This window comes from Trachypithecus francoisi, unplaced genomic scaffold (assembly GCF_009764315.1).
Source record: "Trachypithecus francoisi isolate TF-2019V2 unplaced genomic scaffold, Tfra_2.0 Lachesis_group12, whole genome shotgun sequence".
Classification (NCBI taxonomy): domain Eukaryota; kingdom Metazoa; phylum Chordata; class Mammalia; order Primates; family Cercopithecidae; genus Trachypithecus; species Trachypithecus francoisi.
The window spans coordinates 24,899,163-24,916,903 of NW_022681457.1; the positions used below are offsets into that span (position 1 = coordinate 24,899,163).

The 17,741-nt window shown below is 47.7% G+C and overlaps 1 protein-coding gene and 1 non-coding gene across 2 annotated transcripts; both read left to right on the forward strand.

Moving 5' to 3' along the window:
• Positions 1–51: 51 nt before the first annotated feature.
• Positions 52–2,849, forward strand: FOXD3 (forkhead box D3). Its single transcript, XM_033225127.1, has one exon. The coding sequence runs from the start codon at positions 783–785 to the stop codon at positions 2,217–2,219; it is 1,437 nt and encodes a 478-aa protein (XP_033081018.1). The 5' UTR covers positions 52–782; the 3' UTR covers positions 2,220–2,849.
• Positions 2,850–11,472: 8,623 nt separating this feature from the next.
• On the forward strand, positions 11,473–11,534 carry LOC117094030. The gene has a single exon (XR_004441363.1). It is a non-coding gene; the product is annotated as a U7 small nuclear RNA (small nuclear RNA).
• Positions 11,535–17,741: the final 6,207 nt, after the last annotated feature.

The following is a 17,741-nucleotide window of genomic DNA, read 5'->3' on the forward strand; positions in this document are numbered from 1 at the left end:
CACGCCCTCGCTCGCTCACACCCACCCACACTCACACCCACCCGCTCCTGGGCCCCAGGGCCCGGCTCCAGCCTGGGCGGGGGGTCTCCGGGCGGGCCGGAGCGCCCTCGGGGCCTGGGGGATGCTGGCGCACAGTGCGGAGCGGAGTTGCGAGTCTCTGGTCCCTTTGTTGACAATCCCCTGAACCAACTTGAGTTTGGCCGGTTCCGCCGCGGCCCTGACGTCACGCACGGTCACGTGGCCCCGCCTCCCGCTGGATCTTTAAGTAGAAAGTAATCTATCAGGCCAGTCCTTAAAACGGGACTTTCGACTACCGGGGCTTCGGCGTCCCTGACACCCAGCCCCCTGCCCCCCCGCTACTGCCCCTGCCCGCGCCCTCCCGAGCTGCTCGGCGCCAGGCGTTCCGCGCCCGCCTGGACCGCTCCTGCGCCCCACGCCAGGGCCAGAGGCCGAGGAAGGCGGGCTAAGTGAGGGGGTGCGGCGTGGAGAACCGCCGGGGCCGGGAGTGGTAGCGAGCGCCTAGTACCGAGCGCCAGGGACGGCAGGAGTTCGCGGAGCGCGGCCGCTGGGGGCGGACGGCAGAGCCCGCGCCGCGCTATGCGAGGCCGCCGAGTGTGAGCTGAGCCGAGCGGGCCCCAAGACACCTGCGGCCCCCTCCCCTCTCCCTGCCCCCCATCTTTCGGGGGCACTCAAACCCTCTTCCCCTGAGCTCCGCGGCAGCCCCCGACCACCCCCATCGCCCTCTGCCCCCTCCCCGCCGCCGCTACCAACCCCGAGGAGGGATGACCCTCTCCGGCGGCGGCAGCGCCAGCGACATGTCCGGCCAGACGGTGCTGACGGCCGAGGACGTGGACATCGATGTGGTGGGCGAGGGCGACGACGGACTAGAGGAGAAGGACAGCGACGGGGGTTGCGATAGCCCCGCGGGGCCGCCGGAGCTGCGCCTGGACGAGGCGGACGAGGTGTCTCCGGCGGCACCCCATCACGGACAGCCTCAGCCGCCCCACCAGCAGCCCCTGGCATTGCCCAAGGAGGCGGCCGGAGCCGGGGCCGGACCGGGGGGCGAGGTGGGCGCGCCCGAGGCGGACGGCTGCAAGGGCGGCGTTGGCGGCGAGGAGGGCGGCGCGAGCGGCGGCGGGCCCGGCGCGGGCAGTGGTTCGGCGGGAGGCCTGGCCCCGAGCAAGCCGAAGAACAGCCTGGTGAAGCCGCCCTACTCGTACATCGCGCTCATCACCATGGCCATCCTGCAGAGCCCGCAGAAGAAGCTGACCCTGAGCGGCATCTGCGAGTTCATCAGCAACCGCTTCCCCTACTACCGGGAGAAGTTCCCCGCCTGGCAGAACAGCATCCGCCACAACCTCTCACTCAACGACTGCTTTGTCAAGATCCCCCGCGAGCCGGGCAACCCGGGCAAAGGCAACTACTGGACCCTGGACCCGCAGTCCGAGGACATGTTCGACAACGGCAGCTTCCTGCGGCGCCGGAAACGCTTCAAGCGCCACCAGCAGGAGCACCTGCGCGAGCAGACGGCGCTCATGATGCAGAGCTTCGGCGCCTACAGCCTGGCGGCGGCGGCCGGCGCTGCGGGACCCTACGGCCGCCCCTACGGCCTGCACCCGGCGGCGGCGGCCGGTGCCTATTCGCACCCGGCAGCGGCGGCGGCCGCGGCGGCTGCGGCGGCGCTCCAGTACCCGTACGCGCTGCCGCCGGTGGCGCCGGTGCTGCCTCCCGCCGTGCCGCTGCTGCCCTCGGGCGAGCTGGGCCGCAAAGCGGCCGCCTTCGGCTCACAGCTCGGCCCGGGCCTGCAGCTGCAGCTCAATAGCCTGGGCGCCGCCGCGGCCGCTGCGGGCACAGCGGGCTCCGCGGGCACCACCGCGTCGCTCATCAAGTCCGAACCAAGCGCACGGCCGTCGTTCAGCATCGAGAACATCATAGGTGGGGGCCCCGCGGCTCCCGGGGGCTCGGCGGCGGGCGCTGGGGGCGCCGGCGGCACTGGGGCTTCCGGGGGCGGCAACACGGCGCAGTCGTTTCTGCGGCCACCCGGGACCGTGCAGTCGGCAGCGCTCATGGCCACGCACCAACCGCTGTCGCTGAGCCGGACGACTGCCACCATCGCGCCCATCCTGAGCGTGCCGCTCTCCGGACAGTTTCTGCAGCCCGCAGCCTCGGCCGCCGCCGCTGCAGCCGCCGCCGCGCAAGCCAAATGGCCGGCGCAATAGGGACGCGCCAGTGGCCGGTACCCAGGGCCCGGCGGGGACCTCGAGCGGCAGCTGCACCTCCAGGCTGCGCGCCCCGTCCCGAGCCCGGTCCCGGTCCCGCTGCCCAATCCTGGACTCTGCCTCTCCCCCATTTCCTTTCCCCTGAGCCCCCAACGCCTACCTTCCGCGGCCTCCACCCCTCGCGCACACTTAAGCTGGTCGAGCAAACTCACCGCGTGCCCGCCGGGAATAGCTTTCCATACAGGTAAAACCGAAAACCGAATTTTCCAAAAATGCACCCCGACGGCGCCTGCTCTTAGTACCGTGGGGATGGGAGGGAAATTCTTTGTAAATATTTGTAAAAAAATTATTGACTTTCCTTTTGGGGTTTTTATTTTTTTAAGAAAAAACAAATTCCGTAGATTTAGAGCTCTGAACTTTCATTTTTTTTGAAGGTTCACTCTCCGAAGTTTTATCTGAGAAAAGAATGTATAGAGACGTTGGGAGATTTTAAATATAAAAAATTTTCAAAAAGGCAAAAAGTGTCATTCTATTATAAAAGTCTGTTTATATATGAATGAATATATATGGTATTCTAAATGTTATTCCATCGTGTTGTACACAACTTTGTAAATAAATTTTTAAAATGCCCAGCCTAGTGTTTTATTTAGTTGTCTGAAGTAAATGGCAAGATTTTTAAATGGTTTTTGCCTTTTCTCCTCCCCAGAAATCAAGGAATTTCAAGTAATGACCTTTTCAAACTTTGTAAATTCATAATTTGAGTGTAAGAAAATTTTAATTGGAGAAAGGAAACAGTATGCCTAATTTAAATTGTGTTAATAATTTTCTTTTAGTTTTCACATAAAATCAGGATGTGAGTGATATCATTCATATCAACCCATTAAATCTAAATGACCAGACATTTCTGTAAAGTAAGCTGTCATTTAAAAAAAAGAAACCGAAACAACAGCAGTCTTTAAATGTTTTTTTTTTTAAATGACCAGACTTGTGTCTTCCACAATGAAAACTTCCCAAATGAGAGAGTTCCTGGTCATTTCAATTATCCTTTGAAAAGTAAGTAAATTACAAACATCCCTCTTTTTAACATTTAAATCTTAGATTTTTGAAATTATTTCTCTTTATTCCTTAAGTGGAAGTGGTAAATAGACCCAGCTGGTTTTAAAATTTTATGTTAAGGCATTTTACATTTTGCAGTGAGATTTTATTTATATTCCTCTGATAGATAATACATAGTTTTGTTTTCATAATATTGTCAAATAAGATACCTCATTTATATGGCAATAATCAATCCACAACATAATTGGATTTCTGAAGAGTTCCTATAGATGCTTCCTCTCCCTCCAATCCGAAGCCTTTCTGAAGGCCAAGGAATGGTGGCCTTAATACTCTTTTTAAAACAGCTGAATATCTCCTCTCTCTCCTTTTTTTCTTTACCTTAGGCTAGGTTAGTGTGAAATGCGAGATCATAGGGCAGGAATGGGGAAGGTCCTCGTAGATTATTTTTAATGTGCATTTCAGCTGTTAAAAACCTTTTAAAAGAAAGTATGAAGGTAGAAATGAAACATCTTGATGTGGAAGGCTGGTTCTCACTATCAGCATATCCTCAAAAGGCATCAATTCTAATTATTTTGTAATTAATTTAGCTGTTACAATTACTTGTGCGAAATCGCTTTTAAAAACTGGAGCGAGTAGCAGTGCTGTCGGCTGGGCCCTGCGCGCGTCCTTTTGGTTAAACCCGGCCAGTCCCCAGTGTTGTCCACTTTGCCTCCCTGGTGGTGGAGATGCCTCACCGTAGCGGATCCCAGCCTCATTTCTCCTCTGTCGACGTGGGCTGGAAGTTGCTTTGAAAGACGCTTCCTTGCAAATACCGAATCTGTTTTCCTGGTAAACCGTAAACATTATTGTGTCCTTGAGTAAACATTCCTTCGGGATCAGGGTCCTAAAATAAAACAAGCTGCCGGGGGTGAGATAGTTTAACTTGATAAACAAGAACCTGATAACCACCGCGAGAGAGGAGCAATGGTAACCTTCACCGAGAGGAGATTATGGACCACACGGTCTCCGGGCGGGTCCCTTCTAATCTCCTTTTACAAGGAAAACTAAACGGATCTAATTTTGTTTGTGTGTTGCAGCTATAAAAGTAACAAGTTGTTTCACAGTTGTGTCTGGCTAATCGGTTTTTACACAAACAGCAAATGGTACATGATTTGTGCAAACACATAGAGAGGTTATTTCTAAATTTAGCTGACACCCCCTGGGAAAAGGGAAAGGCAGGGCTTCTTGAATTCACTTTTAGCCTCAAGAAGCTGCTGATCCAAGGCTTCTAAATGACATTGGATAACAGGGGCCTCATTCCATCCCTGATCCTTTGTTACTTATAAAATTACTCGCTCATATTTCCTCGCATAGCAGCAATACCGGCCGAGCCTGCGTCAGCAGCGTGACACTCAGCCACAAGCCGCCGCCGGAGACTCGCAGGGCTTTTTCTAGCGCTACATTCATTAGGCGGCGGGGTGAACAGCAGAGACCTGCCGGCAACTTTCCTTCCAGCCAGTTCTTACCCTTGAACGACGGCCTAGAGATGGTCCCCTTCCTTTATGTCGTGGAAGGCAGGAAACTCTCGGACCCAGACCCCCAACCTGCCAGCGGTTATTTAAAGTCCCGGTAGATGTCAGGAAGATGGGCCCGGCCGTCGCACCCTCAAAAACTCTTTTTGGTTTAAGCTTTTTAAACCTCGAAGATTTAGCACAGAAGGGGAAATGCAAATATCATAGATAATGATCGCAAGCACTTAGTGGTAGGGCGGAGGGAAGCCTGAAACCCTTGTTTGATGTTATGGAACTCAGGCATCTGCGACAAACGGCACTGGAAACAGCTCTCTCGTTGAGATTTAAAGGCAACTCTACTGATATCCACTTTTTATTCCACTTAAGAAAAGAAAACTAAAGGAAGGGAGGGCAGATTTATTTGCAATAAAAGGAGGAAGCTGGTTGATTTTTATGGGGAAGATTTTAGCTTTCGGCTACACATGCATTTAGACGTTTCTACTTTCTCTAGCACATATTCCTAGAAAAATCAATCCAGCCCTGAGGCCTGTGGCCCCTACAGTGTTCCCAGGACCAAGTTCTGAGTGGGACCGCCCGCATCTAGTCCCTCCGGAAGGTGGATCTGGATGTCCAGGGAAAGGCGAACGAAGAGTAGAGCAAAACATGTGCGGGCCGAGGGCTCTCGATGCGATGGCAGATGTGGCCTGTAGGGGGCGACGAGCAGACGGAAGACTTCGCGGTTTGTCTGGAAGGGTCCAGCCCCAGCCCCAGAGGCCTCTCCTTCCCTCCCAGGCTCTGAGCCTTCTGACATCCTTGCTTCTTCTCAGGCCCCGTACGCCTAGGTCGAATGTCGAGAAGCTGCTTTCCTCCTTTCCTCCGCCTGTGTCCTGGGAGGAACAGAGTCCCAAGAGGAGTTTGTCCTAAAGATTGGGAGGCAATAAAGTTTAGTGATGAGGAAACATTGACTTGGAAGCAATTAAGAGTTATATTTGAGGTTATTTATTTCACGTGGTTTATAGGGTGAGTCTTGGTAGTAAGGAGAACATGAAAGGCTGATATGTGTGTGAGAGAGTTGTGTATTTTTAACTTGAGTCCCTTGAGAAACTGTCCTGAAGGGTATGTGATCTTTCAGATCTTTCTTTCAGAAAGTGTGTTTCAGAGCCTTATGTCCCCCGACTCCACCTGTGTCCCCGGTGGTGCAAGCTGCAGAATAAAGTAGTGAAGGCAGGAGGTTGAAAGGGCATTCTGAAAGTGCCAGGCTGAGCTTTGTGGGGGGCCGTCTGTTTCAAGGGAGGAGGCGACAGGAAGAAGCGGGATGAGAAAGGCCTTGCCAGAAGGCGTTCCAACAGGGATTAGGCATTTCCTAACTGTGACTTTGGACAAGCTGCTTGGTTTCTTTGCATGTCTGCATTTCCTCGACTCTTCAGTGAGAATGCGTCTGCCTGTCACCCGGGCTTGCAGAATTAGGTGAATTGGTGTCAGTGAGAAATGTCTTGTAAACTGTAAAGTACTGGGGGCATGTAGAGTTTGTTTTTTAATGGCCTCTGCACGAAGAAACAACTCTGTTCTAAGCACTGGTACACTACCAAATACGTTGGCTTGGTTTTGAACAATTTGATTTTAGGTATGAAAGGTGGATTTTTCTAAGAGGGGTTGCAGAACCCATCCCAGGAAACTCCCACCTCAGAAAGGGCTTTTAAAAGGTGGAGCCTCCTCCTGGTCTGTAGCCCTTTCACCATGCCTGCGGAGAAGCCCTCGGTGCCTACCCATCCTTCAGCCTGCACCCCCAGCTCCAGGGGCAGGGCATATCTCTCTTGCCTCTCTGGCAGAGCGGCCTACTCTGCTGTTTGCCCCTGTGCTTCCACTATCCGAGGCGAGTGGGGAAACCTGAGTCCACCGCTGACAGACACCCATTAGTGCAAGATGCGGCCTGGGAGGCGAATTAAAGGTAACCAGATCCCAAACCCACTTAAAAGACCACCCTCCCCTTGCTGCCCTCCAACAGTTGGCAGAGTTACACCCAGAGCCAACTACTCTCTTCGTCACTCCCCCTCCCCTTGCCCTCTGAGGAATGTACAAGCCATTCTTTGCTCCCTGGGGTACACAAAACAAAATTTGAAAATAAATGTAAAACCAGCCAGGGTGTCTGTAAGGAAAGCATAACCATCTTATTTTTATTTCCTGAAGTGCTGTCATATATTAGAATTTTCCTTAATGCAGAATTGAATTGGTCCCCTCCCCCATTTTAACATAAAACTGCTACCCAAGGCTCTTCTCCAGATGATCTGTGCTTTTGCACACAGCTCAGTCCCATCAGGGGCGTGGTGGGGAAGAAGAGGGACACCTTCACTCTCTTGCCTGAGTCCTCTGGTGCTGAAGATATCGGCATTAGAAGTGGCCTCCGGGGTCACCCTGGCCCTCTTTTCACACAGGCCCACCCAGAAGGTTCTGGGACTTACCCAGGGTCACTCAGCAGCCCAAGTGCAAGCTATGGAAGTACTCGGAGGAGGAAAAAGTGTGCTTTACCCAGCAAGAAGGCGCCACTTGAGGAAACAAAAACAGCAGACTCGGGGGCAAGGAAGATTGGGGAGGGTTGAGAGAAGGGAAAGACAGACACAGACGCGCCAGGCCGATGGAACTCAGCTCCGGGAAGGCTGTGGACCTGGACCCCGGGGCTTCCCGCGGCCTGGGCGCCTCTAGCCGGGCGATGGGCGGTTCTGCCGGGACCGACGGCCCCATTTCCTTCTTGCCTCATGATTTGGGAGGGAAGAAAGAAGGCGGGAACTGCAGGCCCGAAGCTCCCCTCACCCAGCGGCCCAACCACCGTGCTGTCGTGTCGGGGATCGGTCCGCAAGGGCGCCCCAACCCTCTGCCCACGCCAAGATCACCCCCGTGCTAACCTCGAGGGCTCGGCCTGCGGGACTCCAGCTGCCCCTGCCTGAGGGAGGGAAGGGAGAAGAGAATACGAATTAATTACGAAGGAAACCCAGGTGTGAAAGGCACCCTCCGCGGAGCTGGGCGTGCAGCGGGGCGCGCGGTGGGGCCTCAGCTCCCGTCCCAGTCCCGCGGCGACTCAGTTGGCGGCTCATGGGAGGCTCGCGAAGGAAAATAAATCCCCTCAGAGTGAACCTGGGAGGCCGAGAGGACCCAGCCTGGGATCTCTGGGGAAATAGGGGCAAGTTTACCACGGTCTAATTAAGCCACAGCCCTAGCGTGAGGACCCTGGCGACCCGGCCGGGCTGGGGGATGGACAGGAGTGTCCCCCACCCCCGGCCGCGAACCGGCAGCGAGAAGCGCACTCTGCGCCATCCCCGGCCCCGCCGCTCCCGCCTCTGCGGACTCCGCGTTTGCCATGCTCCTTCCCGGGGTCCGGGGACCAGAGCTGCGGTGCACGTCTTAGTGAAGGGGAGAACTTTGGTTCTTTTCCTGCCTCCATCCCTCCCACTTTCCTCTCAACAGATGGTAAGGAAGACTCAGTTTTCTCCGAAAAAGCCCCCGTTACCCCTTTCTGCAAAGGGCGCGTGCCTAGGTTCGCGGGGAGCTCTCTTGTCCGCCCCAGAACCATCCTAAACTCTAAACGTTCTCTTTGCTCTCGAGGTTCCCCTGGGATGCAGCGTCTCCTCCGCGAAGCCTTCCTGAGCCTCCCTGCCCAGGTCAGTTGCTCCTTCTTGAAGCTCACCGTGCCAATTAATGAGCCATTGTCATTAGTGTTGCCCTGTGAGTTCCTGACCGCCTAGCATTGCTGAACACAAAGGGGACGATCTAAATTATTTGATGAATAACAGCCTTGCACCACGGGAACGGGGATAGGGGATCTTGAAGGCTGTTAACTTATCAAATCGAGTCTTTCTCAGGAGTTTGGGGGACTGTTTTCTTCCCATTTCTTTTCTTCAGTTTCCTTCTTTGTAATAAATGTTTTTTATAAACACTTAATTTTTTAAATGAATGAATTTTAAGCCTTTATTAGAGGTCTAAAACGCGTAAGACCCGTCAACTATGTATTTTTCTGACATGTTTTCTCAGTCATTGTGAAATTAGTTGAAAACTTCTCCCAGCCTGAAGTACCAGTAGCTGGTTCCACCTCCCACCCTAATGTAGAAACCTCTTCAGAACACCTCGGTTTTCAGCCAGCATTTGTTTCCATTTTTCCAGTGGAAGAGGAAGAGGAACCACTACCTCACAAAACAATCCATTCCACTTAAGGGCATCGTTATTTGTTCAAGAGTCTTTCTTTTCTAGAATCCCTTTATTTCCTTAGTAAAGGATAGTGGATTTGAGAGTCATTTGCTCAGATTTTCATATGAAAGATGGTCGTATTTCCGTGTGTTGGGTTTCTTTATCTAGAAACACAAAGAATTCACTGTGCTTTGGCTCCTACATTAAAAAAAACTATTTGTGGGGGGAAACTGAGCAAAAGCTAAAGTTTTTAGAAAGCCTCTGGATTCTGTATTCGTTACACACGATCCAGGGTGGTCCAGAGGCCTTACTTTGAGACCCACTTGGAGAGCCTTGGGTTCAGACTACACTGGTGGTAAAACTCTTGTGGAATGGTTGTAAGAGTTTTGTGTTCTTGGTTTTTTTTTAACCAGATAAGAAGCTTTTTTTTTTTTTTTTTCCATTTTGTTTTTACAAGCTAAGATAAAAAGTATTTTTTAAAAGTTAAATCATTTAATTCATCTTTCATTGCTGTATTCCTTGGCATAAAAGTTACATCTTACCTATATTAGTCATCTAAACCACTCATCATATAAAACTAAGAACTCAGATGTCTCCTCTGGAAAATATTAATGTAGCTTCCACTGTTTAATTAGAGAAGCAGAAAGAGGAAAAATCCCAGATATTTGGCCATTGCCTTCCAATTGGAATCAAGATAATGTGTTCTTTTGTGTTACCCATTTAATGCATTTTTTTTGACAAATTGATATCCCAGTTTGTGTGGTTCCCATTTTATTTAGTCTTCATATAGCCCCGTTTATTTCCTTCTTTGCCATTATTACAGGTTATACTGGTAAACCTTCTCTCAAATTCTACAAGCTTGCAAATGTAAATGTTGGTTACAAAAGCAAGGTAGTATCAAGATCAGCACAAATTAATGACAACCACTGTGAAGCATCTGCTTTATTGATGGTACTTCAACAACATCATCTTTCCACATATATCAGGAATTAAGACTTTATAATAAAGTTGCTCTTGTTGCTAGAGGGAATCAAGTGCAAGAGTTAATAGATTGGATTAAAAGACAAGACTAATTCTTAGTCCTAATCCTGACATTGAATTTAGAAGCCCACATACAGTAAAGATTGCTAGTGAAAATTTAGCTGAGAGAAGGAAAGGAACTACAGTATAATAACTATCATTTCAAAATTTTAGCTTTTTGAGTAACTGTTTTAAAAATTTAGAGTTTTTTTAAACCTTGATTTTACTTTTATCTTGATTTAAGATATCTGTCATTCAAACCTCCAGCAGTTTCAGAACTTATTTACTCTAATACTGATACTATATAATACAATTCAGGGTAAGGGACTGAATTATTCTCTGCTACCACCACCTATGAGGTCCAATAAATAATTTGAAGAAGACTCACAGGAGATTATGAGCAGGAATCCATGCTCAACTTTGGGAACCAGTATTCTAGTGCAGTATATTCAAAATACATACTTAATGGGTTACTTTTTTTTGTTGTAACTTTAAGATAAAATATTCTTACAGTAAATGAGATGAAGTTTGGGAAGCATATTATCAGTTGTGAGAGCTAAATACTTATGATGTAAGAGATATCTATACTGTGTTTTTCAAACTGATTCCCTTACTTGGGAAGGTTTCTTATTTGAGACAGAGAATGATACTCTGGAAGGAGCATAGGCTTTGGAATTGATAATCTTAGGGTCAAATTCTGGCTCTGCCATTTCTTAACTATGTGATCCTGATTAAAGTTACTCAGCCTCTCTGAATCTCAGTTTCCTTACCTACAAAATGAGGATCAGAATAGGAAGATTTACTATCACATATTTGGAGTGCTCAAATATGGGTGCTCTTAGTACTATACAGTTTTGTTGTTATATAGTGGTCACATTTTCATGAGGCTACCTTAATTTTTACTCTGATATCATATACCAAATAGTTGCACATTTCATATTTAAAAATGAAGTCATTGAGACCACTGTCTCTTCCATCTGTTTGAGCTAGGTATCATTTTTGTGTTCTCACAACTTAACAAATGTGAAACAATTTACTCTGTAGTGTTGCTTGGTAAATCACTTTTTCACTTTCAGGATATTTTTCAGTCTTGTGGATGAGAGGTCTTGACAATAGTCATTAAAGATATGATAGCATTTTCACAAGAACAAGGACATGTGCCTTATGTCTTTTTGCTGAGCTCCAGTCTGGGTGGACTAGTTTTAACATTTCTCTAGATCTACACTAATATTTCACTAGGAAAAGTCACTATCTGCCTAGGTCGGATCTGATTAAGTCAGTACCTACTTTTGCTAATAAAGACCGCCTTAGTTACACTATCTAGTTAATGGGAGGATGTGATGTTGTATAGTTCCAGGAAGATGGGATAGAAGTCAGCCGGTTTGGGTTTGCTGGATGGTGACTTTGGTTAAGTCACTTGAAACTCAAAACTGCAGATTATTATTATCTAGTGGAGACATATTACATATCTGTTTAGCTTACTCCCATTAAACCAAACATCATTTTAAAAGCAGTGTTACAGTTCTTTTAGAATTAGTCTAGCAGGTTTTCCAGTTCTCACCAGAAAACTAAAGAAATAAAAATAAAAAAATAGAGAGAGAGAGATAATGAAAATCCACTTAAATGTGAAGCTGCCCTGAATTCTACTTAATGGGCACAAGATGCAGGGAAGTGAAGCAAGGGTGGCACAAATTGCTGTTTCTATAGTTAGTGTCAGTTCTCTTATCCTTTTCTTTTTTCTTTTCTTTTTCTTTCCTTTTTTTTTCTTTTTCTTTTTCCTTTTTTTTTTTTTTTTTGAGATGGAGTTTCACTCTTGTCGCCTAGGCTGGAGTGTAATGGCACGATCTCAGCTCACTGCAACCTCTGCCTCCCGGGTTCAAGCACTTCTCCTGCCTCAGCCTCCCAATTAGCTGGGATTACAGGTGCCCACCACCATGCCTGGACAGTTTTTTGAATTTTTTTAGTAGAGATGGGGTTTCACCATGTTGGCTAGGCTGGTCTCGAACTCCTGACCTCAGGTGATCCACCTGCCTCGGCCTCCCAAAGTGCTGGGATTACAAGTGTGAGCCACTGCGCTCGGTTCTCTTATACTTTTTACAGTATGGCATCTTGCTGCCAAAAGTGTTGGTGTTTAAATATACTACCCTCATTTTTTGTACAATATAGCCTCTAAATGCAAGTCAGCTATTTCTTTTTTCTTTTTCCTTCCTTCCTTCCTACCTTCCTTCCTTCTTTTCTTCTTTCCTTCCTTCCTTCCTTCTTTTCTTCCTTCCTTCCTTCCTTTCTCTCTCTCTCATTCATTCATTTCTTTTGACAGAGTTTCACTCTGTTACCCAAGCTACAGTGCAGTGGCATGATCATGGTTCACTGCAGCCTCAACTGCCCAGACTCAAAAAATCCTCCCAAGTGTCTGGTACATCACATGTGCACTGCCAAATTTGGCTAATTTTTATAGAGACAGAATCTCGCTATGTTGCCCAGGCTGCAAATTAGCTATTATATCTATAGCTCAACCAAAGGAAAAGTTAGCTATTTAGATTAATGGAGATATGGTATGCTTATATACTGTAAAGGAAAATTAAAAAAATTTTTGTGACTAATTTTTATTATATTTGATTTTTACCTTACATGTTTCTTTAGAGTCTAACTCCTGCATAAGATGCAATTTCCATTGTAATATCTGCCTTACCAGGGTTGTTCTGAGAATCAAGTGATATATGTTTAATTGCTTTGCAAAATTTAACAGTGCTATGAAATGTAAATTGTTTCTGTCCTCTGGACAAGACTTGGCCAGGAATTCATTCTAATAGATTTGCTCTTATTTGTTTTGTGTTTTCACACAGAAAGGGAATTATAGATAAGTATAGAACAACAGCCATGATGATGATGATAGGAGCTTAGAAGATAAATTGACCTCTTACCACTTGCCAGAAAATGTGCTTAGTGCTTTAAGAAGATTATCTCAGTTAGATACTTCTTTAGGGGGAGTTCCTCCTCTAGATTTCTATCATGTAGGCCCTCCTAGAGTTACCTCACTTCAAATTGGGAAATCTCCAAGTGTGTGTGTGTGTGTGTGTGTATAGTGCTTTTTTTATTCTTATAGAGCTGAACTAGTAAGTGCTAGGCAGGGAAATATTTATTTCCTACTCAACATGTTTCCATGGTGAGGAATTTTTATTAGAGGAAGATGTGAGCTTCTCCCTTTCCCCCTGCCCCCTCCACTAAGGACAGGAGAGTGACTTATCTGATTGAAGAGTTTGGAAGAGGGAATGGGGCATTTGTGGATTAGCCACTCTTGTACGTTTTGGGCATGATTGCTTGCAAAGAGGATACATTCTGGTTTTCAGTCTCCACCATGCTATGACCTAGCAAAATATGCTCTATACCTGTGGGTGAGGTCTGCACCTGTTTAGTGCTACCTATGGCTGGGTAGGTAAATCTGACTAGCTCAGCAACTGTTAACAAGTCCACTTGGGCTGGGCGTGGTGGATCAAGCCTGTAATCCCAGCACTTTGGGAGGCTGAGACAGGCGGATCACGAGGTCAGGAGATCGAGACCATCCTGGCTAACACGGTGAAACCCAGTCTCTACTAAAAAATACAAAAAAAAAACACTAGCTGGGCGAGGTGGCGGGCGCCTATAGTCCCAGCTACTCGGGAGACTGAGGCAGGAGAATGGCGTAAACCCGGGAGGCGGAGCTTGCAGTGAGCTGAGATCTGGCCACTGCACTCCAGCCTGGGCGACAGAGCGAGACTCCATCTCAAAAAAAAAAAAAAAAAATCCACTTGATTTTATGTCTTAATTCAACTTTCACCAGAAATAAAGCTAATATTTTTATTTTTTTTTAATTTTTATTTATTTATTTATTTTTTAAAAAATTTTTTAATTTTTTTTTTTTTTTTGAGACTTAGTCTCGCTCTGTCACCCAGGCTGGAGTGCAGTGGCCGGATCTCAGCTCACTGCAAGCTCTGCCTCCCGGGTTTATGCCATTCTCCTGCCTCAGCCTTCCGAGTAGCTGGGACTACAGGCGCCCGCCACCTCACCCGGCTAGTTTTTTGTATTTTTTTTTAGTAGAGATGGGGTTTCACCATGTTAGCCAGGATGATCTCGATCTCCTGACCTCGTGATCCGCCCGTCTCGGCCTCCCAAAGTGCTGGGATTACAGGCTTGAGCCACCGCGCCCGGCAAAGCTAATATTTTTAATCTCTGACTCCTGTGTCTACTTTTAATTGGTTCCAAATTTAGATGAGAAAGAGAAGGGTTATGAATTAACTACTTAAAACCCTGATAAGAGGCAGTGTAAGGGAGTGGTTAAGAGCACTGGTGTGGAAATGAAATTGCCGATTTTAAAATCTAGCTCCATGACTTTTTACCTGTGTTATATTGTGCAAGTTACTTAATCTCCTGTGCCTTAGTTACCTTATCTTTAATTTAAAAAAAAAAAAAAATTTTAAGACGCCTCACTCTTTTACCCAGGCTGGAGTGCAGTGGTGCAATCATGGCTCACTGTAGCCTCAACCTGCCAGGTTCAAGTGATCTTTCTACCTCAACTTCCTGAGTAGCTGGGACCACAGGCACACACCACCATGCCTGGCTAATAAGACAAGGTCTCGGGCCGGGCGCGGTGGCTCAAGCCTGTAATCCCAGCACTTTGGGAGGCCGAGGCGGGCGGATCACGAGGTCAGGAGATCGAGACCCTCCTGGCTAACACGGTGAAACCCCGTCTCTACTAAAAATACAAAAAACTAGCCGGGCGCGGTGGCGGGCGCCTGTAGTCCAGCTACTCGGAGGCTGAGGCGGGAGAATGGCAGGAACCCGGGAGGCGGAGCTTGCAGTGAGCCGAGATCGCACCACTGCACTCCAGCCTGGGCGACACAGCGAGACTCCGTCTCAAAAAAAAAAAAAAAAAAAAAAAAAAGACAAGGTCTCATTATGTTGCCCAGGCTGGTCTCAAACTCCTGAGTTCAAGCAAGTCTCCCTCCTCAGCCTCCCAAAGTGCTAGAATTATTGGCATGAACCACCATGCTCAACTTAATTACCTTATCTTTTAAACAGGGACAATAATAGTCCCTATTTTACCTTCACTGAGTTGGTGAGAGGATTAAATAATTTAATACATGTAGAGTGTTTCTAATAGTCCTGGGCACATAATAAACATTAAAAAAACTATTAGCTATTCTTATTATTATATCAATATTAACAGCCCAAGGATATAATCTAAATATTTGCACATAATTTGCCCTCAGCTTCCTTTTTTTTGAGACAGGGTCTCACTTCGTCACCCAAGCTGGAGTGCAGTGGCTCACTGCAACCTCTGCCTCCTGGGCTCAAGCAGTCCTCCCACCTCAGCCTCCTGAGTAGCTGGGACCACAGGCTTTCACCACCACGTCCAGCTAATTTTTTGTATTTTTGGTAGAGACAGGGTTTCACCACATTGCCCAGGCTGGTCTCAAACTCTTGGACTCTAGCGATCCACCCGCCTCAGCCTCTCAAAGTGCTGGGATTACAGGTGTGAGTCACCATACACAGCTGCACTCAGCTTCTAACTTTCTTCCTGCAATGACTGAATGTTTATGTCTCTCCAAAATTCATATGTTGAAATCCTAACCTAATTCTGAAATTATGGTATTAGGAGGTGGGGCCTTTGGGAGGTGATTAGGTCATGAGGATAGAGTCCTCATAAATGCGTTAATGCCCATAATTGGCTTGACTATAGTAACCACTATTTATATATTTTGGCTTCCCTGGGCCACATTGGAAGAAAAGAATTGTCTTTGGCCACACATAAAATACACTAACACTAATGATAGCTGTTGAGCTAACAAACAAACAAACAAAAAATCACAAAAAAAAACTCATAATGTTTTAAGAAAGTTTACAAATTTCTGTTGGGCTATATTCAAAGCTGTCCTGGGCCACATTCGACTCACAGGCCACAGGTTGGACAGGCTTTATGTGTATCAAAACATCATGTTGTATACCTTAAATATAATAAAAATAAAATACGGCTGGTCAAGCTGGGCACGGTGGCTCACACCTGTAATCCCAACACTTTGGGAGGGCAAGGTGGGTGGATCACCTGAGGTCAGGTGTTTGAGACCAACCTGGCCAACATGACGAAAACCCTGTCTTTACTAAAAATACAAAAAATGAAACTAGCCGGGAGTGGTGGCGGGCTCCCCCAGGTTGGAGTGCAGTGGCATGATCTCGGCTCACTGCAACCTCTGCCTCCTGGCTTCAAGTGATTCTCTAGCCTCAGCCTTCCAAGTAGCTGGGATTACAGACATAGGCCACCACAGCCGGCTAATTTTTGTCTTTTTTTGTAGAGACAAGGTTTCTCCATGTTGCTCAGACTGATATCAAACTCCTGAACTCAAAGGCATCCACCTGCCTTGGCCTCCCAAAGTGCTGGGATTACAGGTGTGAGCCACCATGCCTGGCCCAGTTATAGATTTCTTTGTTCCATCTTCACTCCCAGTGATTCACTTGACTAGCCTTAAAATATAAATAGGCCTTGGTCGGGCGCAGTGGCTCAAGCCTGTAATCCCAGCACTTTGGGAGGCCGAGACGGGCAGATCACGAAGTCAGGAGATCGAGACCATCCTGGCTAACATGGTGAAACCCCGTCTCTACTAAAAAAATACAAAAAACTAGCCGGGTGAGGTGGCGGGCGCCTGTAGTCCCAGCTACTCGGCAGGTTGAGGCAGGAGAATGGCCTAAACCTGGGAGGCGGAGCTTGCAGTGAGCTGAGATCCGGCCACTGCACTCCAGTCCAGCCTGGGCGACAGAGCAAGACTCCGTCTCAAAAAATATATATATATATATAAATAGGCCAAGTGCAGTGGCTCATGCCTATAAACCCAGCACTTTTGGAGGTTGAGGTGGGAGGAGTACTTGAGCCCAGGAGGTCAAGACCAGCCTGGGCAACATGGTGAGATTCCATCTCTACAAAAAACATAAAAATTAGCCAGTGTGGTGGTGCACGCCTATAGTCCCAGCTACTCAGGAAGCAGAGGCAGAAGAATCACTTGAACCGGGGAGACGGAGGTTGTGGTGAGCCTAGATCGCACCATTGCACTCCAGCCTGGGCAACAGAGTGAGACACCATTTCAGAAAAAAAAAAGACTGGGTGCAGGAGCTCACGCTTGTAATCCCAGCACTTTGGGAGGCTGAGGCTGGCGGATCACCTGAGGTCGGGAGTTTGAGACCAGCCTGCCTAACATGGTGAAACCCTGTCTCTACTAAAAAATACAAAAATTAGCCGGGCGTGGTGGTATGTTCCTGTAATCCCAGCTACTCAGGAGGCTGAGGCAGGAGAATCACTTGAACCCAGGAGGTGGAGGTTGCAGTGAGCTGAGATCACACCATTGCACTCCAGCCTCGGCAACAGAGCGAGACTCGGTTTCAAAAAAAAAAAAAAAAAAAAACTGTTGATTCACTGGTTATTAGAATAGGGGCATTTTAATCATACAGTTAAATATGGTTTAATTTTTTTCTCCTATTTCTCTACTTGCCACAATCTGCAAAAATGAGACTCACAGTGACATTCCTTGGGGGCACTTATCAGGCTAGTCCATAGTGATTACCCTTATTTCAGAGTCGCATGGCATTTTGTCTATCCTATACAATTTAGTAGTTAAATGTGTGCTGTCATATGTAGTGGGATGCTGGATAAGGTAGACTTTTGAAAAAAGAATTATCTGAATGGCTCATAGTGTACAAATATGTTGCAGCAATATTTGGGGAAGGGTGCTCAATATTTTATTATGAAAAAGTTCAG

What these genes read in the sequence shown, in the direction of transcription:
- FOXD3 (XM_033225127.1), top strand. Translation starts at nt 783, where the DNA reads ATGACCCTCTCCGGCGGCGGCAGCGCCAGCGACATGTCCGGCCAGACG.